At 34.8% G+C, this 24,859-nt stretch overlaps 1 protein-coding gene across 4 annotated transcripts in view; it reads right to left on the bottom strand.

Moving 5' to 3' along the window:
- Window positions 1–24,859, bottom strand: part of LOC145242517 (protocadherin-19-like) — a 338,653-nt gene that overhangs the window by 81,899 nt on the left and 231,895 nt on the right. For all 4 annotated transcript variants that reach the window (XM_080105579.1, XM_080105580.1, XM_080105582.1 and 1 more), the window contains exon 3: window positions 1,688–4,185. In XM_080105579.1, coding sequence (XP_079961705.1) covers window positions 1,688–4,114 — 2,427 coding nt within the window. In that variant the 5' untranslated portion in view covers window positions 4,115–4,185. The remainder of the gene's footprint in view (window positions 1–1,687; window positions 4,186–24,859) is intronic.

The raw sequence follows: 24,859 nt of genomic DNA, 5'->3' as shown, positions 1-24,859 counted from the left end.
CAAGTCTCCCAAGATTCTCATTACTCTCCACTTCTTTCGATAACTTTTTTCAAAGGACTTTACGTTATCGTAATAGCCGTTTACTATTGACCTTTCGTTCGCTTATTCGTTACCCTCATCTAGTAGACGTCTGGTCAGTGCATTACCTCTTCGGTCTTTCCATCCTCGTTGACCAGTCACAATTATTCTGCATGGTACCAACCGAGGTTGTTGTTATTATTATTATTATTATTATTATTATTATTATTATTATTATTATTATTATTATTATTATTGTTGTTGTTGTTGTTGTTGTTGTTGTTGTTGTTGTTGAAATATTGCATGCGTTTTATATTTTGTATTAATCGCTTAACACAGTCTTCAAAAAGTCTTCATTTAATATAGAGAATGCTTCAATCAAAGTATACCGATCTCTTATTTATGTAGTATTTGGTACGTGTTTAGTTATTTTTCGGATTTAACTGATTATTAGACGGATTTTCTCTGATGAGGTTCTATGAAGGATATTTTTCAAGAAGCGTATTTATATTTGTACAAATGTCGCCAATTTTTAATATGGTTCGTATTGTTGTTTATCTGTATGGTTTCGTAAACAATTTCATTTCTTTTCTTCCATCAACTGCTCTTCAATTATTATTAATTTATTGTTCTTTTGCTGTCGGTTTTTGATAGTCTCTTTCGTCATATCCTGAAGGGTTTCTCTTCTTCCTTTGCTTCCATGAAAATCTAGGTCGTAAATATATTGTTATTTCACGCAAGCTGTGGCCTGTCCATTATCACATTAAACAAAAAGTCGTATATGTTTTCTTTTTTTCTTTTTGTAGCATTTTATTTATTTCCAATGAGAAAAGAAACGAATTCCTTACTTTACCAATAAAATAGAAACAGGAAGAACCAATAATAACTCAGTTTTGTTTGTTTGTTTCATTTCTTGCAAAACGTTGTTTGAAATTTGGCTTTTGCGAAGACATCAAAGATGGCGCTAGATATAATTCTCTTGTCTTTAATTTTGTGTTTATTTTCTTGTCTTCCTGTAATCCAATATATGCGATGGATATTTCATATAGAGTTTTGATTTCAAAAAGAAAAATATAAAAATTATTGTTTAGAATTCAATTAGTTTTGTGGAACGGTGGCCAATATTACGTGTGGACACGGAAATGTAACTCTGTTTTTTTGATTTGTACAGTATATATATTTCATGATTTGTCTTTCTTTTTATTCTCATTCACATTTGTCTTCTTCACAAAAAACAGACACACATACAAAAACGGATTTTTTTAAGTAAAAAATGTATCCAGCCACAACCCGCCATTTGTTTTTTCCTCCTTGTTTTCTCAATAAATTAGAAAAAAAATCTATTGAAATAATTCTTTGTATAGTAAAATGAAAAAAAAACAGTGCAAGGATTGAGAGAGAGAGAAAGAGAGAGAGAGAGAAAGAGAGAGATACAAAGAGAGAGAGAGGGAGACAGAGATAGACAATAATTTTGGCAGATGAAGGGACTTATCAAAGGGGACCGGGGAGGGGTAGGCATGAAACTGTGCAGATCTTGTGAGAGGGGATGGGGAATCGTTGCTAACAAAAAATAACAAGAAAACAACGAGGTTTGGCTTGGGGATGGGGGTGGAGAGTGGTGTTAAGAAGACGACAGAGAAGACCGAGTTAAGCACATCCGGGCACCTACCTCGTAAATGACGTCTCTAGCCGCCGTCGGAAGCTGTGTCCCTTGATGTGAATCGCTATGGTGGTCTCCACAAAGGTCGTCTCCAGTATTATGTCCTCCTCTCCGGGACCTGTTCTGGAGGGTGTGGTTTGGCAGGGACGGGTCTGACGTCAGGGCTATGGGGGCGTTGGGCAAATAGGTGGTCTGATAAGAAGAACACATCGAGTTCCGCTGTTCACATTCGCATTTGTCGCACGGGTTCTCTTCGCAAATGTGCTGTGTGTTTCGCCGGCCGTTACACCGGATGTAGCAGACCGAAATGGCGGCTGTCACGGGGACTGACACTAGCACGGCGACCAGGACGATAACTATCAATAAATGAAAGTGAATCTTATCATCCGACTGCATCTCGACTGGCCTTATCTTTTCTGTTGTCTTGTTACTGACGGTCAGCTTCAGGGCAATTGCTGTCGTGGCTGACAGAACCGGGTTGCCACTGTCTTTGACCACAAACTCAAGGTCGTACGAGCCACTGTCTTCGGTCATAGCCACCCGATTGAAAGATAAAAGACCCGTGTACTGATTGATAGCGAACAACTGCTTGTCATTGCCGGACGTGATCTCGTATTTGAGAAACGCGTTCTCGCGACTGTCGCTATCTGTAGCCTTCAGGACGGTTATGTTTTTCGTGCGACGGGGATAATAAACGAGGCCCATGTTGAAAGGATTAATATTGGGGAAGGTAAAGAAAGGGGCATTGTCGTTCTCGTCTCTCACCTCGATAACGATGCTGACTGAATTATTTAAAGATGGCTCTCCGCCATCCTTGACGAATACATGAAATTTATAAATATCCTGAAATTCGTGGTCCAATGACATGACCGCAGTTATTAATCCAGTTTCGGAAATCTGAAAAGGTAGGAAAGCCTTGCTGCTTGATTTTAGTGAATAGGTAAGTTTGCCGCCGGCACCCAAGTCGGGATCCGAGGCATTAACGCTACCGACCACGATTTTGGATTTCTTGTTTTCATGCACTTGGAACCTGTAGATCTCCTTTGAGAACTGTGGCCGTACATCGTTCACGTCAATTACCCGGATGGAGAACTTGCTCTCACTGTGTAAAGGCGGTGAACCTCTATCTTGACAGTTGATCGTGATCTCGTGATGATCTTCTGTCTCCCGGTCGACCGAGTTCTTCACGATCACCTTGTATTCCTTCTTTGCCATACTCTGCAGCTGGAACTTGTCATGATGGAGGTCACAGCTCACTTCTCCATTCAAGCCGGCATCGTTATCGGTAACCATCACGTAGGCGATGAAACTGCCCACGCCTACGTCCTCCGATATCTTCGCCGTGTTGTCGATCGACTCTGAGACGAAGTTGACGTCAATCTTGGGTGCATTGTTCTGCTGGTTAATTATATTAACCAGGACCATCGCGATGGAACTCAACGGTGGCTCCCCCTCATCAGTGGCCTTTACATACAGTTCATACGTCACTTCCGGTCCAAGAGCCAATTTCTTTTGCAAGAAAATACCACCGGTGACTTCATGTATCTTAAAATAGGTTTTAGCAGTACTTGACGTTTTTGAATTAAAGCCGTAGGTAATCTTCCCATTTGGACCAGAATCGAGGTCTTTGGCAGACAAAATAGCGATGGGCGAAAGACTATCGAAATCCTCATTTCGAATCGAGACATTATAGACATTTTGAGAAAATACTGGGAAGTTGTCATTCACGTCCGTGATAGTGATATGCACGTCCAAGACGTTCTGTTTTGGAGGAGTCCCTTCGTCTGTGGCGACCACTTGAACCATGTATGAATCTTGGACCTCTCTATCCAGTCCATCATCTAGATTTATACCTAGTTTCGATGTCCCATCGACACTTTTCGAGATAGACAAAGTAAATGGTTCATTAACTTTTTTTTTCAACTGATAAGTGATTTGAGAGTTTAGTTCTCCCACATCCTTGTCGTAAGCATTTGGTATGTATTTCTTCATCCCTTTCCGATCGCCCTCGGAAAATTCAATGTTGATCTGCTGCTCGGGAAACTCCGGTTGGTGGTCATTGACATCCTCGATAACAATTTTAATTTTCATAATCCGCATGAAGGTTTCGAGTTGGCGAACAGCAACCTTGACGTATCGAAAGCAATCCTTGTTGTGGCGACAGAGCGCCTCGGCATCCAGCGTTTGGGCGGTGTAAAGTTTTCCCGTCTTTTTCGAGATACGAAACAGCTGCGACGCCTCACCCTTCTGTATCTGGTTGAATCGGATGAGGTTGTGGTGCTGTTGAGGTACGCTATCCATGAGACGTGAGTCAGTAGCAATGTCGCCAAGGTACGTGCCGGGACTTTTGCCCTCCTGTACATAATAAGTAAGATCGTCTCCCAGGCATTGTCTCACAATGGCCAATGTTAGAAGCAAGCACACCTGGCACAACATGCCTTATGATGACACTCAGTGCGGCGGAAAAGTAGACTTCCGGTTTACAAATCAGCAAAGGAATGACAGATCTGAAAAACAAAATAAAAAGAATATTTGTAAATTTAGTTAAGTATTCATTCAGAAGACGAAAATGTTTTTGTGTCAATGTATTTGGTTATATTATTATGTTTATTTATAATTTTATTCGTATTTTATTTTAAATGTAATTGCCTTATTTTTTCTTTTTTTACTTTAGTTCTCACAATTAATGTTTCTGGCAAAGGAAAAGAACTGCTGTTTTTATGTGTCGGAATTTATCCATCCATCTAGTAGGTTGTGCCATTTTCTATTAGCTGCAACTTCTTTCCCACAGAAGAGACGTTGCGGGTCTGTCTCTGCTCTATCGTTATTTACATGGCAAGTGATAGTCTGAGCTCCAATCTATGCCCTCCTTGTTACACTTTCACAAAAAACACTCGATTAGCTGCAATCACTGTCAACAATTTTCCCCACTCTTTATCAACTTCTTTCATTTCTTAATTTTTGAGATTAGGATTTATTATTCGTATTATTTAGATTCATCGCACTATTGTTCTCATCTTGAGTGCTATCCATTCGGCCGATTCCTGATAGATATAATCACTCCAGTTATAGGAAAATCGGCATCGTACCTCAAGAATTCGCCTTACTCCGTGGAAATAATCAACAATGCTCCCATACATTTCAACCAAATGATGAGTCTAGATGTAGTTAGTCTGTTCACGAAAGTACCCACTGATGAGACTCTGAAGGTGGTACGTGACAAGCTGACTTCTGATGCCTCACTGCAAGAACCCACTTGCATCCCAATTGATAATATAATGAAGATACCCTTTGTGTATAAAGTGAACTGGGATTTAATATATGTTGGCAGGAAAAAGGTCTGACGATGGGATCACCATTGTCCCCACTAGTAGCCAATGCATACATGGGATACTTTGATGAAATGGCGTTAGGATGAACACCACTAAAGCCAACAATGTGGTTGTGATATGTGGATAACACATTCATACTCTGATCCCATCAGGAAAATGTTCAAACATTATCTGGACTCTATCTGTCCAACTATACAGTTCAGGATAAAAAAAGAACATCCCAATAAATTATCGTTCCTAAATGTGCTGGTTATCTGCACTGGTTAGGGGTTTATTTCACCTATATACCGAAAGCCAACTTTTACTGAACAGTACCTAAACTTCAACTCGCACCGTCCATAATGTAAAGAAAGGAATCGTCCGTTGTCTACAACACCGAGCAAAAGCAATATGTAGTAACTGCAATGCATATCAAGAGGAGAATAAACAGTTTAAGAGAAACCTCCCGCCGAAACAACTATCCAGAGAGCATGACATCCGTTCCAAGAAATGTGGACGAGCCACCAAAGGACACCATTCAGAAACTCACCACAGCCTGTATGTCATACATGAATGACTTGTCTGAAAAACTTCAAAGAATATGTAATTAATGTGACATCAAGACAGTATTCAGAAGCGATTCAACTCTCCGAAAACAGCTTGTGCGAGTCAAGCCCCCGCAGAAATAATCATGACTAAGAACTGTGCATATAAAAACCCATGTAAATGTGGAGAACTATACAAAGGGGAAACATGCTGTCCTGTAAAAGTATGGTTAAAAGAGTGTAGAAAAGTCGCAATGCGTGGAGAGATTGAAACATCAAGTATAGCGGAACATATCTGGAAGGAAAAGGGAAACCATCTTCCATTATGTAACGAAGTAAAAATTATAGACAGAGAAGAACGGTGGAGAATAAGACGACCCGAAAAAGCAACACATATGCTGGGAGACACTTATTTACTAAGTAGTCCTAGTATAGAATTTAACACAACATGGAAACCGTTAATTATAAATAATAGATAATATATACAGTAATAGGTAAATAACAATAAAATGTATGTAAATATACAGTATGAGATATAGCGACATAAATAAATAGTAATAAATAGTGATATTTACAACTAGAAATAAAATAGGTTAAAGGTTCCTAAAATTCATACTAGAATTGTCCGTGGCGCAGTGGTTAGAGTACTTGGAAAATCAACTGTAAAAGCGATGTTCTCCTGAAAGTTGAAGGTTCAATTCTCAGTGTGGCCAACCAAAACACAAAATACAATTGTGAATTACTTAAGACCTCTATACAGTCATGTCTGACATAATACACGCATGATACCCCTGTGAACTAAATAAAGGATTCCGTTCAGAATTCCATCCAAATTCCTGAGTTTGACAGAAATATTCCTGAGTTCAACAAGACAAACATGAACAAGGTCGGAGAATACATCGACTTAAACGTTGTGAAAATGACACTCAAGATGAGAAGAGTAGTCTGAAGAATCTAAATAATAGGAAAGAAGCTTTCCTAGAACTGCCCGCATGTGAAACACTGTTCCATTGACCTGCTTCCCAGATGATTACAATATGGTAGCCTTCAAGTCCAATGTAAACAAGTTCTTATTGAGCCGTCCACTTAACTAATCCAAATTCTACCCAATCTAAACCGTTAACGTTTACTAAACTACCGCCTTACAATTATTAACCCTGATCCTCAAGTGGCTTTGGGACCTTAATAAATGGTGACTAGAGTGAAAAAAATGCTAAAGCTCATAGTTTGCTAGTAAGATTATTTTTTTAAACTCTTTGCAATAATTATAATGACTGGAAGTGTTCGTGGAGACTGAGTGATAAGTCTCCCTAAATTTCGTGACTGCTTCGCCTCTTTTGATCTCTTCAAATAACTTTGCGTTATTGCAACAGCCGCTTGCCATTCATTTATTGCTTACAGCAACAATTAATATTCACTGTGATTTGGATGGATACTGCCAGTGGAAGTTTGATTAGTGTTCTTACTGCTCGGTCTTTCTAATCCTCGTTGACCCTTCACAGTTATTTTGTTTGGTATCAGTCGAGAATGATGTCTTTTTTTTTAGCATTTACATATTTATTTTAATTTCTTTATTCATTTATTTATCATTTATTTCATTTGAGTATTTATTTGTTTATTTTTATTTACATAAGATGGTTTCGGCGGCTTATCTTATTTCTGTTGCAGCTTCCTTACAACTGATTAATGTTCATACCTTGTGGATTATTATCATTATTATCACTCAATGGGGTTAGTCACACAAGCCATCATCAAAGATTTCTATTTGAGAAAAACTTGTGGTGTTCCCTGCCGTGTGAGTGACAACAAGTCTCCCCAGATTTCCAGTACTCTCCATCTATTCCGATAACCTTTGCAAAAGAATTTTCGTTATCGCAATAGCCGTTTACCATTGATTTCTCTATGTCGGCAACCATTGGTCTTCATTGAAATTTGGGTGGCAATAACCCTCCCCAACGTCCTAGTCCTCTTTGCACTCATCCACCGGAGGTCTGGCTAGTGCTTTCTCTCCTTGGTCTTTCCATCCTCCTTGACACTACTCATTTTTTGCTGTTGTGTCCGTTTATGGTGACACTCACAGAAAAAAAGGGGATTGTGGTATGTTACAATTATACAGCTTCAGTTTTCATGATTGCATGCTGTGTTCTTTATGTTTTGCATATGTAGCCATTACTGTATACAGTTTGTGTGTAGTTTATGTATGGTATTAGTTTCCACATTTTCCTTAATATTTCTGCATCTTTTTTTATTGAAATTGGTTGTATCTTCCCTGCCATCCCTCTGATTCCAATCTCTCCCATTCTTTTTTCAAAGTTTTTCGATATCGTTCCTAGCGTTCCTATTATTAGTAGTGTTATCTTGACTTTCTTCATTTCTTCATTTTCCAGATCCCTTTGAGCTCTCTGACCAGTTCCGTGTATTTGCTCAGCTATTCAGTCTTTGATCTTCACTCTGTGGCTGGCGAAACGGCAAAATCTACAATCTGGAAAGACTTTTCTTTCTTGTTCACTATTATGACATCCGGTCTTCTTGCTTGGATGGGTTCATCCGTTTGTATACTTCCATTTTTCAGTTCTGCTGCCAGTTTGTGTTTGTACCATTTTTCTGTGTGTTCAAGATGCAGTTGTTTGCATAATTGCCAATGTATTGCCTTCCCCACTTGATCGTGTCTATTTTTATATTCCTTTTGGGCTATTTTGCTGCATTCACTTATTATGTGGTTTATTGTTTCGTCTCTTTGTTCACAGAGTCTTCATTTGCTGTTTTATTGTGTCTTGTCAATCCTTCTTTTTATGTGATTGGTTCTAATTGCATTATCTTGTACAGCTGTTAAGATTTCCTTTTTGTAGCCATTTTCAAGTGTTTTCGTTAGTCTCTTCTTTTGTAATCCTTATGAATCGCCCATGTAACTGCTTCTCTTCTCATTTTTCTTTCCTTGTCTTATTCCTCGTCCCTTTTCTACATTTTTTGTTGCTTCCATGTTTTTTGCTGCACTAATTATTCTTTTGGTGTTCTACATTATGTATTCTTCTAATTCTTTTGTGTGTGTGTGTGTGTGTGTGTGTGTGTGTGTATTATTTACACAGTCTTCTATACAGACCAGCCCTTTCTCTCATCTTTCCTTTCACATAGAGTCGGTCAGTATAATCCTTTGAGTGTAGTGCATTGGGCATCATCATGAGTTTACTGATTTTCTAGTCGAGATTCCTTAATTCTTCTTTGGTCCAGCTTATAAACGGTCCAGAGTAAATTATTAATGACACTGCCCATGTGTTTATTTTTTTTAATTAGGTTTCGACTATTTAGTTTAGTTCTGAGGAGTTTTCCTGTCCTTCTGAGGTATTCCTTTCCTTTTCGCTTTCTGTTGCTTTCATGGCATCTGCTTCCAGCACTTCCAAGTATGTATAGCTATCTTGTTCACCTAGTGCCCTAATTTCTGTTTGATTGAGCAGTAGTATACCTTCTGTTGCTTGTAATTTGTCTCTCCTCATGGTGAGCAGTACACACTTTTCCATACTATATTCCATTTGGATATCCTGGTTAAAGATTTTGGTCATCTTTCTTCGTGTTTCTAGTTCTGTCGTTGTTTTTGCAAACAGTTTCAGGCCATCCATGTACTTTAGGTGGTTAATTCTTTCTACTGTGTTAGCGAACTTGTATTCGGCGTGGATTTTCTTAGGATGTTGTTTAGATACATCACGGCTATAATGAACAATAATTGTGATAGGAAATCACCTGGGAAGATCCCTCTTTGTATTTGGATTTCAGTAATGTGTTGTCCATCTGCGGTCAGTTCAAGTATCCATGTTCTCATTGAATTTTCTATCAGATTCGATATATTACCTGCTATTTTGTACATTCTATTCTATTATACATGCTTGCAGGATTCTATCCTATGCTTTCTTATAGTCTATCCATGCAATGGCTAGGTTCTTTTCTCTACTTTTGACCTCCTTCAGAATCTTTTGGTCTATGTATAATAGGTCATGCGTCCCTGTTTCCCTTTTTGGCATCCTTTCAGTTTTTCTACGGTTATGAAAAGGCTGATAAATTTGTTCTCTCAGTTGTGCAGTAAGTATTTTCCATAGTGGGGGTAAACAGGTTATAGGTCTGTAGTTGCTAGGGACGGTCCTTTTTCTGTGTCTTTTTGCACCAGTGTAACTTTACCTTTGGTCATCCATTCTGATATATGTGCTTCGTGGATGCATCTTGTCTATTGCTGTACTAGCCTTTAATGTAGTTTTGTGAATTTCTAAAACCAATAGGCATGTATTCTGTTATGACCTGGTGCTCTCCAATTGGACATTTTTCGTAGGGTTATCTTGAGTATTTCTTTGCTAATTTCATCCTCTGTTCCTTCTTTGATTTGCTGTGACTCTTCTTTCATTTCTTTCATTTCTTTCAACTATTCTGATTTTCTACCATGATCCTTTCGTTCTTCTCATATCTAGCTTCAGTAGGTTTGGTTGTTCTGTTTTTGTTTTTTTACATTTTGGTAGAATTGGTTTTCATTCTTTTCGAAGGTCCTTTTTTGCTAGCACTGTTTGGATTTGTATCGCTATCATCTTAATTTAGCTTCTTTTGCTGCTATTTTTTCCTTCATTTCTTCCTGTTTCTTGTTGAGTCTCTCTTCTCTGGTTGCATCTCTGCTTTTCCATTCTCTTCTAGTTGTTTTCATCTTATTTATCGCTTTGATTTCTTTCTTTAGTTTGTTGATTTGGGTTTACATCCTCAATTCTCATACAGGTTTTGTTGGTACTTTTTCTTTATCTGTCAGTTTTTTAAACTTCACACTTACTGTGTTGGCACCTGCATAGATTAAATTGTTTAGGTCTGTAACGTTGGGATGTATGGGAGGAGTTTGTTTCTGTTTTTAGTTTTTTCTATTCTTGATTCGTCGTTCATAAGTTTCCTGGTGTTTTCTACTTCAGCTAATTCATTTTCGTTAGGTTCTGTTGTTTCATAGGTCTTGGTCTCCATATGTTTATTGTATCCAAGATTTGTAGCTCTTCTGCCTCTGGAGTTTCTATGTTTGAGGCTTCCTCGAGGGGCGTTTCTTTGTCTGTTCCATCATTTGTCTTTTGTTGTATTTCACTCAGTTCTAGATTTGAAAGTCAGCCTCTCTTGAGGATAAGTTTCGCTTGGTCTGCAATTCTTTGTTCTGATGTATGGTAGTTACTGGCTATATCCTATAACTCTTTCATCTGTTTGCAATATCCTGGGTCTTTGGAATGACTTTTGTAATAGCATTTCATTACCAGCCTATCCTCTTTTATTATTATTATTATTATTATTATTATTATTATTATTATTAGTAGTAGTAGTAGTAGTAGTAGTAGTAGTAGTAGTAGTAGTAGTAGTAGTAGTAGTAGTAATATGCGACAAGTGGGAGCATATTTTTACTAATATAAATGAAAATATACAGCACTTCACCCCTCCTTCCATGGAGTAAGTCAAGCCTGGGAGGATATTAGCATGATGAACAAACACATATTCCACTACCCGTCTTAAGGGGAGGTAATGGCTTGACAACAGAACAGATGCTACTTTACACTCTCTATGGAGGAGGTAAGTCCTGGAAGAATGGTATAGTGACAACAGAACAGAACCACTGCCCAACGCCACAATTAAATATTGAAAAGTAATAAGCACATTAGATTGAAGTAGTAAACTGAATTGAACGTTAAATAATAGTAATAATATTGTTTTGGTTTCAAACAGAAAGATACCAAATCTTCATTTGTAAACTGAATTGAACGTTAAATAATAATAATAATAATAATAATAATAATAATAATAATAATAATGATGATAATAATAATAATAATAATAATAACAACAACAATAATTATAAACATAATAATAACTAGGGCTATGACAACAGCATATTCTTTTCATTGTTTTGACTCTTGAGTATATATCCGTTAATATCTTATATGTTTTCATATAGACGAATGTGGTTCTCGGTCGATCAAATGTGTCTGTGTCGGATATATACTAGAGAGTCAAAAGAATAAAAAGAATATTCTGTTGTCACAGTCCTAGTAATAATATAGTTTTGGCTTGAAATGGACAAATACCAAATCTCCATTAGTGATAAATATATCCATCCAATGTTTGATTCTAGTCTAGAAAATTGCGATTTTCAAGTTCCAGTCACTGGGGATGAATAATGACCCCCATCATTACAAACACCCTCTGCAAATTGAGAAAAGTATATGAACACTAAAGACATCATTATTGGTAGAATCATGTTTATAGTCCCATGACAAAAGGGGAAAAAATGCTTTCATTCAAGCGAATTTGGAATATGACGTGTCGACGAGGATAGCATTGGGCAAGGTGCCACACAAAGGTTAATAGAGGTCACAGCTCTGAACGCCCTTTACCCTCTGGGCTTGACTAGTTCCAAACCAGTGAGTTTTCCAAATTATTAGCACTGTCTTAATATCGCCTTGCCAAAAGACCCAACTGATAACTTTGGGGGGGGGGGAGAAAGAAACATTAATATCATTATTCAATTCGAGAACAATTTTGGGGTAAATATCACCGACGAAATAGTTGGCATTAAACTATTGGACTGGTGGCCGCAAGGTTTTATGGTAACGCAATCTTTTATTTAGTAAAAAAAAAAAAAAAAAAAAAAAAAAGAAAGAAAGAAAGAAAAGAGAAATTTTTGGCGCACAATATGAAGTTAAAATTAAAATGTTTATTCTTATTCATCTAAAACAAGACATATAACCACTTGCAAGGTTTTATACTTATATAGATTCTTATTTACACACTTTGAAGAATATACAACCTTTTACTTGTTACATTGTAAAGCCGCCTTGTGCCAGACTTGAACTTAAATTTGGTGACTCGATGATCTGTTTGTTTGTTTTTTTTTGTTTTGTTTTTTACTCATGTTTACCCCTTACAAAGCATATCACCACTTGGACGTATGTAGCTATTTTGGGTCATGTCTAGGAAAGGTTACAAGATATTTGTTTATATTACATTTAAACTTCTGCATATCAGTACAGCCAGGGAAGTAGGCAGCAGGAAGGGAATTCCAAAGTCTAGCTGTTCTAGGGAAGAAACTATTAGAATAGAAAGCTTCCTGCCATTTAGGGACAACAACAGTGAAAGGGCGAGAGCAGCTTAGTTTTACTAGCATTAAATGTTACCATCCATTTACATCCCCATTCCACTATAGTCTGGGGGTCATTTTCTAACAATTCTGCCATTGTCTTAGATTTATGTACATCTGTTCTTCCCTCGGGCATATTATAGAGCGTTGTATCATGGGCAAATATACCCATCTCGGGCACAATATTATCAAGGAGGTCGTTTATGAATATCAGGGAGTTTTAATGTCACCCTACTCAGGATCACAGGTTAAATGAAAGAAAAAAGATCGGGGAATAGTTTTAATAAAATTGAAATATACAAAGAGTCGTATTCTCTATATTTAAGGGTTAACTTTCATCTTGTGTTACACCATGCAGTCATGGGAGATAAATATTAGTCAGTGCTTTCCTACGTCTTTTGGATACGAACGAAGTATAGTATTCATTCTGAATGCACATTTATTCTATTCTGTCCTATTCGGTCAGTAAAGGAGATATCCTTCTAGATTGAGACAATTTTTATTTTATTCCAATTCAAAGTGTTTTTACTGGGAGCAGACGTCCATATTTTTCTCATATAAAAAACCCAACCTTGTGCCTAACTATGCCCTCGTGTATAAAGAGAAACAGATGACGAGATGAAGCAACAATCATGGGTTAAATAAATTCAGTGTTTAAGGAAATATCGCGACAGATAAGCTCTCTATCTGTTTGTCTGTTTGTCTGCCAGTCTGTTTGTTTGTCTGTATGTTTGTATGTCTGCCTGTCTGACTAACTGCTCGCCTGTTTGTATGTCTGTATGTTTGTCTGCCAGTCTGCTTGTCTGCCTGCCTATTTGTCTGTCTACCTGTCTGTTTGTCTGTCTGCTCGTCTGTTTGTCTGTTTGTTTGTCTTTTGCCTGTCTGTCTACTTGTCTGTTTGCTGCATGTTTTGTTGTCTTCTGTCTGTTTGTCTGTCAGTTTGCCTCTCTTTATCTGTATATTGCCTGACTCGTTGTAGACAACGAGTCAGGCAATATACCTGGTTGTCTGTCTGTTTCCCTATCTGTTTGTCTGTTTGCTTGCTTGTCTTCTATATATATGTTTTTCTGTCTGTCTCTCTGTTTGTCTGTCTGTCTGTCTGTTTGTCTGTCTTTCTACTTTTTTTCTCTGTTATAGTTTGGAAATGTATCCTTAACGTTCTGCAGCAGACAGGCTTTCTCTCTTTTTGTCTGAATGCTTCCACTCACTGCTTGATTGATCTTGCGTTTTACTTCAGTAGGTTCTCAGAAATCAATAATGTTAAAGTTCTCCATACTTTCTAAATCTAAACCCTCAATTGATAATGTTAAGCATCTTTAAGTTTCCTTTCGTTTTACTTATGTTTCTTGATCTTGCCAGATTCCAGAACCAGAATTCATCTGATCTGGTGGAGTATCCAACATTGTGCTGTTTTGCGGTAATAGCACCATGAGAAGTCGCATCATCTATTATGCAATAAAATAATTGCAGAAATTCTCCCCTGGACCAAAGTAACGGAGGTTTTCAACTACAGAGGTCACATACAAATTCAATACATCTACCATGACAGTCACTATCTCGTGTAGCTTACGACCACCATTTCTGTCCCATTCACTTGTAATAGTAAAATGCTTACATCCGATGAGCAACAGTATCACGATCGCCACGTCTACAGAGGAAGAAGTTCCTATTTTTCTCTTTCATTACTTAGTTCTCTAAGTGTCTGCAATTGTCCAGGGACGGCAGTGGCCACTAGCAACAAGGATTAGTTTACATTTTTGAGAGGAGGGTGCAGGCTTCTACCGGGCAACACCGGCTACCGAGTCCTGCTAGTTCCACATAAAAATCAGTGTGTAGCAATACTGAAGGGGGAATCTCATTGTGGTACCGAATTGCTATTTTGAAATACGACGAAGATGATGATGATGTTCTGTAAGTAGAACACAAATACATACAATATGATTCATTCTGCTTCGTGACTCTGCAACAAAGTGAAATCCCTCCCAGGAATATGACATTGTTTGGGTCCAGCGAATCAGGGAGACTAACCAAAAGCTTTGGAGCGGGGAGGGTGGATCAATCGGAGGAAATGGTGGCTAGATTATGGAGGGAAATTATAAATAAATAAAACGTAAAACCAAAAATATCGCCTGAAAGAGTGAAAAATGAAAAGCGATAATCTCGACGGGCCGAAGCCGCATGCTTCGTTAATATACTGGTGCGTTGGGCTATTATGAGGAGGGTCAACTGGGACTCAACTGTTTGCGTGTATTTCTTGTGGTCAGCATTCTCTTTCTTTTGATGTTGATTTCGTTTTTGTTTTTTTATTTAGCCGTTCTATCTGTCCGTCTATCCGTCTGTCTGTCTGTCTCTGGCCATTTATAGGGCGATTTTCTCTGTCGACATTATCAGAAACAATATTTGCGATGAAGTGACGATACAAACATTCAGAAGAAGAACGATGGATACAGAATGCAGAGAGATTATTGTCAAAGGGGAAAATCATATTGACTCTGTGCACTCCCACCCACACCTACACCAGTCTCTCACAATTAAGAAACCATTTAGATGTACGGATATAAAAGCTGAATATCCGGCAAAGGGTAAATATCACACAGAGGCATTTTTAAATGCACGCATGTCGTCCATGGTAGAACCACTGTCAATGATTTCCCTTGCTCTCTATCCGTACCTACAACTTAACCAAAATTTCACGAAGGAAAGTATCTTTTCAAAAAGTGCCAGCATGTGGAACACAATATCGCAGGGCTGTTTGCCAGTTGAGTATGGCAGGCTCGTTTTCAAGTCTGATGTAAACACGTTCGTATAGAGCAACCCTCTTAAATAATCAAATGTTACCAATTTCCACCATTACTGATTACCATAGAGCTGTATCACCGGCTCCTGACAATCATTAACAATTGTTCTCGGGTGGTTTTTAGACCTTGATAAGTGTTCACCAGATTGTAAAATACACATGCATGCGATTGTAAAATACATACGCACGCATATATATATATATATATACATATATATATATGTGTGTGTGTGTGTGTGTGTGTGTTTGTATTACGATCAGGTAAAAGCCACTCGAGGACAAATTTAATGATTGTTAAGTGGCCGGTGATACAACACTAAACTTATATATATATATATATATATATATATATATATATATATATATATATATATATATGTATATATATATATATATATATATGCCTTATATGTATTTATATATATAAATACTATAATAAAGTCGTATTCATGTCTGTTTGTTTAAAATCCTAACATATACAAAAGATACACGTTTTCATAAAAAGATTTAAATACTGAAAACAGACACTTACATACTTTCACTCCTGCACGATGCCTATATATATTATTTATTCAAAAGAAATCAATATTCAAGAAGATATTTCGTTTGCATACTACATTAAAGAAAATCTATTTTAATAATTGGCTCTAACTTTTCGATGAAAATTTTGGATGGAATTGTTTTGAGTATTCTATTAAGAAATATCATAAAAAAATTATTTATTTAATTAATTGTAAAATTTTATTTACATTTAATTTAATCCATTTTTAATTATTAGTATAACCAACTTCATCTGCGCATAAAAATGGAAACAAGTTTTCATTTAACATATGAGTTATTTCCCTTTAAGATATGAGATTTTATTAATCTGTTTGAATTTCATAAGTAAAGATGGTTATGCTTTATGCTTCCAAAAATTAAAAATATGGTCGACTATAAGGTATATCGTAACAATCTATGATACTTAGTGCATCTTAAATAGTATGTGACTAAACCCTCAGCCTGGCAATACGTTTTTACCTGGCAACGCCGAGTATGCACAGCTAATATATATATATATATATATATATATATATATATATATATATATATATATATATATATATATATATATAATACACACGTACAATACACACAAACTTATATATATTTATATATATATATACTTATGCATATATATATATATATATATATATACACACACACACACATACATACATATATATTAGTGTCATATGGATGTCCTCAGCATCATATGAAGTAAGGCGGTACCGGTTGGCGTCCCTAAATTTCAGCTAAAGTGTGATTGTAAAAAATTGTGTAAGAGCAGGGCTGGTCTGAAGAGCCACCTTCGTTCCCACGAAAGATGCATCTAGATCCCATCTCAACATGTATATATGTATGTGTGTATAAATGTATATATATAAAAAAATAAAAAAATAATCAAATAAAAACAAATTATAAAACGAATTAAACAGAACAGCAAAAATAAAAGAATATTTTAAAAAGTACATGGAAATGGATAAATAATAAACAATAAAGCAAAGGAAAGATGATCTGTCAAGAAGTGAAGATCACACACACACACACACACACACACACACACACACACACACACACACATATATATATATATATATATATATATAATAATACACAGACATTCATTAATAATAAGAGCAATCAGACCCATGAAAAAGGATTTCAAAAAAATATCTGGTTAATATACCTAATTCACCAAGTGCTAGAAAGGCGCAAAAATTGCGCTTAATGGGACGGTTAGAATCTTGACAAAGATCTCTCAAGAGGAGTCGCTAAAATAGAGGGTATACGTGTGGCTCCCCTTCAGTAGTAAAAATATAATAAAACTGAAAAAGATAATGCACACATATAGCTACAGACACATGCATATATATATATATATATATATATATATATATATATATATATATATATATATATATGTGTGTGTGTGTGTGTGTGTGTGTAATGAAGATACTTATTTTTGTTTGTTTATTATTTAGATTATTCTTATGTTGCTTACAACATCACCGGTTAAATTAAGTATTTGTATTCATATATTATCCTTGTTTATTTTATTTCTATTTTACTCTCAGTACCGAGTCAACAACAAAAAGAAATTCTCGATTGATTCCCGACAATCATCTGACAAAGGTCAAAGGTCAGAGGTTATATCATCCGAAACGTTGTGAGAATAATATCCAAGATGAGAATGGAAGTGGGAATAATCCACATGATATAGATTATCAATTGCATATATATATATATATATATATATATATATATATATATATATATATATATATATGTATATGTATATGTATATATATATACATATATATATACATATATATATATATGGTACACACGTATTTAAAAAAATTAAAAATAAAAACAGTATATTAAATAATGGCATCTCAGCAGTGTTGATGTTCTGGATATTGGATCTAATCTTTTGCTTTAGATTAAGTAAGTTAACCTATATATATATATATATATATATATATATATATATATATATATATATATATATATATAGTGATTTAAAGGTTATGAAGGTTTTTTGAAGTATGAAAAACGATGTTACTTTTTGTATTTGATATTTTTATTGTTATTTTTTATATTTCAAGCGGACCTCCGCTCTTGGTCACAAAAATATAGCGAAATGAAACAGAAAACGGTTGAAAGAACTGGAGATTTGTAGCGTGGACAGCGTTCATTCCTAGCAATCATGTTCAAAAAAGTTCACGTAAATTATTTTAGCCATTTGTAGAAGAAGATTGTGTTTTCGAATATTTGTTTGATGTTGCAACGTAAAAGCGTTTAATTAAAACGGCAAAAATAAGACGCAGTTTATTTCAATATGTATAATGGAATAGAAATGAAATTGTTAAACGGTAAAAATTATGTAATTATTAGTTATGAATAATAATGATAATAAAACTACTGAAGAGGGTAGAGTAAGATAATATGTTGTCTTTTTTAATAGTGAATAAACGATAATAATAATAATAATAATAATAATAATAATAATAATAATAATAATAATAATAATAATAATAATAATAAAATTACTGAAGAGGGCAGAGTTAGAGACAATGTCGGCTTTTTTAATGGTGAGTAAATTCCGTCTCTCCCTCAATAAATATGAGATGGACATAGATAAATAAATAAATAAATGAATAATAATAATAATAATAATAATAATAATAATAATAATAATAATAATAATAATAATGAAATCAATAAAATTAATATTAGTTAATAATTAAATGAGAATACAAATAGTCTCGGTCCTGAAGGAAAATTGTCTCAGTCCCGAAGGAATTCTCATACACAAACTCAAACTTTAAACTCAAGACAATACATATAATTTTCTCCGTCAATCCATAAAACAATACAACAAATTTCTCAATTCATGAACCACACATATAAAAAAAAAAATTACGTGCACTTTTATGTAATAAAAACCACAAACTAAATAATCTTATAAACAAGGACCCAATCCTCCAAAACATACCCAACTTACCAAACCTCATCAAACAAAAATATTCACCTTACTCACAAATAAAACAATCTAACATCAACACCATCAACAAGCTCTCTATCGTCAACCTCTCAGTATATTCTCACCAATGATGAAAAATTCCTATTGGTAAATGGACTCTCTTTCTGCCCCACACAGCACCTTAACCCAGTCAGCATATGTTTCGACATGGAACATTACCTACGCAGGATCAGATTAAAAGAATATTTCAAAGACCACAACAACGGCACACCGACCAACAACCCGCTTCCAGATACTAAGCAATTCGAAAAACCTAACGACTCTATTATGTGGACTCCACCCAGTGGACGAAAAATGGACATCGATCAATATGCTAAAACAGCTAGAATACATCTAGATGAATTTCTTCACAATAAAGAACATCTCCACAAAAGCCAAAACCTTTCTCTTCAAGAACAACGAGATATTTACACTCTAAAAAATAACTATGATATCACAATCAAATCAGCAGACAAAGAAGGAGCCATAACCATCATGGACACCGTTAAATATATTGAGGAAGCGGAAACCCAACTCAAAGACACGAATTTTTACAAAACACTCCCGGAAGACCCAACATTCATCTATAAAATAGAACTCACGAATCTTATCAAAAATCTTACTCCTTGTATCTCCAAGATAATTTATTTCCTCATTCCCACAAATCCTAAAGCATCTAACTTTTATATGGACTAACCAACCTAAAGAATTTCCACGAATACATCAATAATTCACATAACAATATAAAATTTACCATGGAACGCTCATACAACTCCATCCCATTCTTGGACGTCACTATCATATCCCATAACAATAGCCTATCTGCGTCCCTCTATATTAAACCCACTGACAATCAGACATTCCTCAATTTCTATAGCAACCATCCATTAAACCTAAAAAAAATCTATCATTTACAGTTCATGCATACGAATAAAACGCATCTGCTCCGACCCCATAGACTACATACACCGTATTACAAAGCTTACGCAAAAATTCATCAAAAATCAATATCGCATTAAGTATATTAAACAAGCCATAAAAAAAACTAATAAAATTGACAGATCCCGTCTTCTCCAGTACAAACAAAAACATTAACAAACGAATGGTTTTCAACCACGGCCAACACATGCACAAAATTACAACGCACCTAAAAAAAAAAACTTATAACAACCTTAAAAATAATTCCACTATTAAGTCTATATTTCACCTTCCACTAATTAATGCGATCAAATGACCATCCAATCTCTCAGCCATTCAATATACCTGAATGTAACACTCACATAAAACCGCCGCGTCTAACATGTGACAGTTCTAATGTGATATATTACATATAGCTCCATTTGCAACAATGGAGGATATATTGGCGAAACTCTGACACGTTTTCGAATCCGCCTAAACAATCATAAGACGACAATCAGACAAAAATCCCCCACCTCAATAGAAAACCACTTCAATTTACCTGGACACACTATAGACAATATTAGATGCCTCCTAATAGACTCAACTTTCCCATCAACAAAAATACGAAAACAAAAAGAAATACAATGGATCATCCGACTAAATACCCATTAGAGAGGTCTTAACACAGACCTTGGCCGATTTAAATTCTACAAATACTTAAAAAAATAATTAAGTAACACAATCACATACTCATATATATATATATATACTTATACGTATGTATTAATCTGTTCTTCTTCTATATTGATTTCAATATGTATATTACATCTTTTCCTTTTATTGCTAACACATGCATTATTCTCTTGTTATTCTTATTATTACTTTGTTTATCTTCATTATTATTTTTATTATTATTACTGTTATTATTATTATCATCATCATTATTACTACTATTATTTTCGTTATACCTAACCTTCTATCTGCACCATTTTCCTATATATGTTTACATCTATGTTTACATCGTTAACTTCATATCCCTACTTATTGACTCACTTTGTTTTATACGTCTTTTAATAGTAATTGATATTTGTGTTTGACTATATAAGTATGTTCATATGCGCCCATATATGTATGTATGTATGTGCTTATATGGGGATGTGTATACATATATCTGTACATATATGGTTTTATATTGTTCATATATGTGTGTATATATATGTGTATGTACGTTCCTGTCCATGTAATGCATAATTATGTTGATGTGCACATCTTTGTGCTGCCTTACATGATCTTGTATTTTGTTTTATGCTTATATATTTGTACATGTATGCATATGTATATATGTGTATTTATGTGTATGTGTATTTGTATATTATATATGCATGTATACTTATACATATATATATATATATAAGTATATATTTATGTGTATGTGCATAAGTGTATATATAATATGTGTGTACATGTGCGCATATGGGTATGTGTGCATGCGTGTATGTATGCATATGGGTGCACGCATGCATGCCTGGACTTGTACATGTCATTGTATGTATATACATGTGTATGGATATATATGCGTGTATGTGTGTGTGCATGCGTGCATATCTGTTTATGCATATTATTATTTATATATGCATTATATGTTTGGGGGTGCATATATTATATACATATGGTCGTTGAATATGACGGTGTATTGGTATGTATGCGTATATGTGGGCGTTAATTGTGCGTGCATATATATATATATATATATATATATATATATATATATATATATATATATATATATATATATATATATATATATATACAAATATATATCCGTACCCTTCGCACATTTTTTTTATGTAAAATCTACTATTGGTCTATGGTTTAAATATTATTATTATTATTATTATTATTATTATTATTATTATTATTATTATTATTATTATTATTATTATACATTTATTTATTTAGTTATCTATGTTCGTCCCATCTTTATTGAGGGAGAGACGGAATTTACTCACCGTTAAAAAAGCCGACATTGTCTCTAACTCTACCCTCTTCAGTAGTTTTATTATTATTATTATTATTATTATTATTATTATTATTATTATTATTATTATTATTCATAACTAATAATTACATTATTTTTACCGTTTAACAATTTCATTTCTATTATATTATACATATTGAAATCAATTGCGTCTTATTTTTGCCGTTTGAATTAAACGTGTTTACGTTGCAACATCAAAAAAATATTAAAAAACACAATATTTTTCCACAAACGGCTAAAATAATTCACGTGAACTTTTTCGAACATGATTGCTAGGAATGAACGCTGTCCACGCTACAAATCTCCAGTTCTTTCAACCGTTTTCTTTTTCATTTCGATACTTTTTTGTGACCAAGAGCGGAGGTCCGCTTGAAATATAAAAAATAACAATAAAAGTATTAACTGCAAAAAGTAACATCGTTTTTCATACTTCAAAGACCCTCATAACCTTTAAATCACTATCCTAGAAGCATACGTGGACTTTTTACATTATATATATATATATATATATATATATATATATATAATTAAGTAACACAATCACCTACTCATATATATATACTTATACGTATGTATTAAGCTGTTCTTGTTCTATATTGATTTCAATATGTATATTACATCCTGTAAGGCTAGTTTTGGATTCCTAGATTTTAAATTTGTAACATTTTATCGAAACCGCACCGTGTTATGCCTAAAGACCTTATATACGCGTTTTCGGCTGCTTTTTGAAAATGTCTTTTTCCGTTCAGCTTTTTTGTTCATTTGTTTTTGTGTCTACGTAGATATATGTGTGTGATTGTATGTATATATATATATGTGCGTGTTTGTGCATAACTGTGTGTGCATTATGTATATGTGTGTGTTTATATATATATATATATATGTATATATATATATATATATATGTTTGTGCGTGTGTGTGTGTGTGTGTGTGTGTGTGCACATGCTTGTGTAACCATAATACAGAAAGTTCCTCATCTAACAAAAAAGAAAAAGAAAAAAAAGACAGCACCTGTTTAAACATGTATACGGAGTGGATTAAACAAGTGGAAAACATATACAAACAAGTTGAATTTTACACTGTCGCACGTATTTCTGCATACACACTTGAACATAAATGTAGAAAAACGTTTCACCTCCCTCACCACCACCACCACCAACACCAACACCACCAACGCCACCACCACTACCAATTTTCCCTTTCGCTACAAACGCGTGCACACACACAAAAGGTGCCGACAATGCAAATAACGTACATTCAATAATAATTAAGTGTGATTGAATGGAAGCCGTTTCTGTTTATATTGGCATATCTACATGTTTGTACAAATTGATGGACACAGAGTTTGGCACATCAGATACACATCAAGAGGGAGGCAAACCGAATATCCAACATTGATCAATATACATCACTAGAACTATATATATATATATATATATATATATATATATATATATATATATATATATATATATATATATATATATATAAAGAGAGAAAGAGGGAGGATTGCTTGAGCGCTGTGGTATGTGATATCGTCTACTGCGATTATCGACAATGCAAACAAATGGAGCACTCTCGTATAGTTCTTTGTGTTTATATAAAGCGTCACTTGCTAACAGCACCCCCCCACAAAATTTGACTTTCAACTAAATGGTCTTATATAAAATCCAGTCTTTGGCGGTTGCTAGTCTAGTCATACCTAAAGGCAGTAATACAGCGAATCAGTCTGTATATAGTTGACTCTATATAAGCATTTAAAAATATTTTTCATAGTCTTATATATATATATATATATATATATATATATATATATATATATATATATATATATATATATGATGAAAATAATAGAAATAGCATTCCGACAAAATAGAGAAATAAAAAGGAGCAAACAGTATTATGAGTTCATCACAGTTTCGTCTTTATTTCGAGACTTCCAGATGAACACATAATACGGTTTTTTCCTTTTTGGTTCTTCTCTCTCAGTCTCTCAGTCTCTCTCTCTCTCTCTCTCTCTCTCGCTCTCTCTCTCTCTCTCTCTCTCTCTCTATATATATATATATACTAACATGGGCGCCCGGCGTTGCCCGGGTGTTTGGATGTGTATGTTGAGCAAAAAAAAAAAAGTGTTAGTCGGAAAGCAGGCTCAAACCCATACCGCAAAGGAGGGAAAGAACGGGGCAAACCCTAACGTTTATGCTGTTACGACCACCGCCATACCGGAAGCGACATTTTTTTAAAAGTAAGGCTAGAGAATCTAAAGGAGAGGATAACTCTAAAAAATATCGGCGAAAAAAGTGACCCCTCCTGTAGAAAAGTGCCTAGTTGAAGGGGAAGGTATTAATGTTTTCAGCCAATTTTTCGATATTTATTGTAACTTAAAAACGATACTAATCTTGATAAAATCCGTCGCCTCTATTAAAAGTTTAAGGCAGACATGCAAACAGACATACATGCAGACATTTATATATTGGTAACTAAAAATTTTCGACCCAAACAGATGAAAAAGCTTACCCTATCTCTGAATACCTTTTATGTAAAATTTCAAATATTTAGACCAGAAATTGTCTGAGTAATTTGGAAGAGACAGCAGAGGTCAATTTTTTCAAAATGTGACCCCTATTATGACCCCTATACATTTATTGTTTTGGGCTCAAATACAGTTATTAACTTAGATCCATGTCCAGGGAACCTATATCTAAAATTTCACCTGTGTAGTCCCAAAATTGTCGGAGGAGTTTGGTAGAGTAGAGTTCTCAAAATCGACAAATTTTTGGACAAAAGCCGATCACATCGATTTTCCCAACTCTCAGTACCATGTATATCAAATTTCGAGTCTGTAGAGTAAAAATTGACAGAGTTATTGCGTAGGGAAATGTACACAAA

The sequence above is a fragment of the Euprymna scolopes genome, chromosome 21 (genome assembly GCF_053919585.1).
Source record: "Euprymna scolopes isolate OS-2025 chromosome 21, ASM5391958v1, whole genome shotgun sequence".
Classification (NCBI taxonomy): Eukaryota; Metazoa; Mollusca; class Cephalopoda; order Sepiida; family Sepiolidae; genus Euprymna; species Euprymna scolopes.
This window is presented reverse-complemented; position numbering and strand designations above follow the sequence as displayed.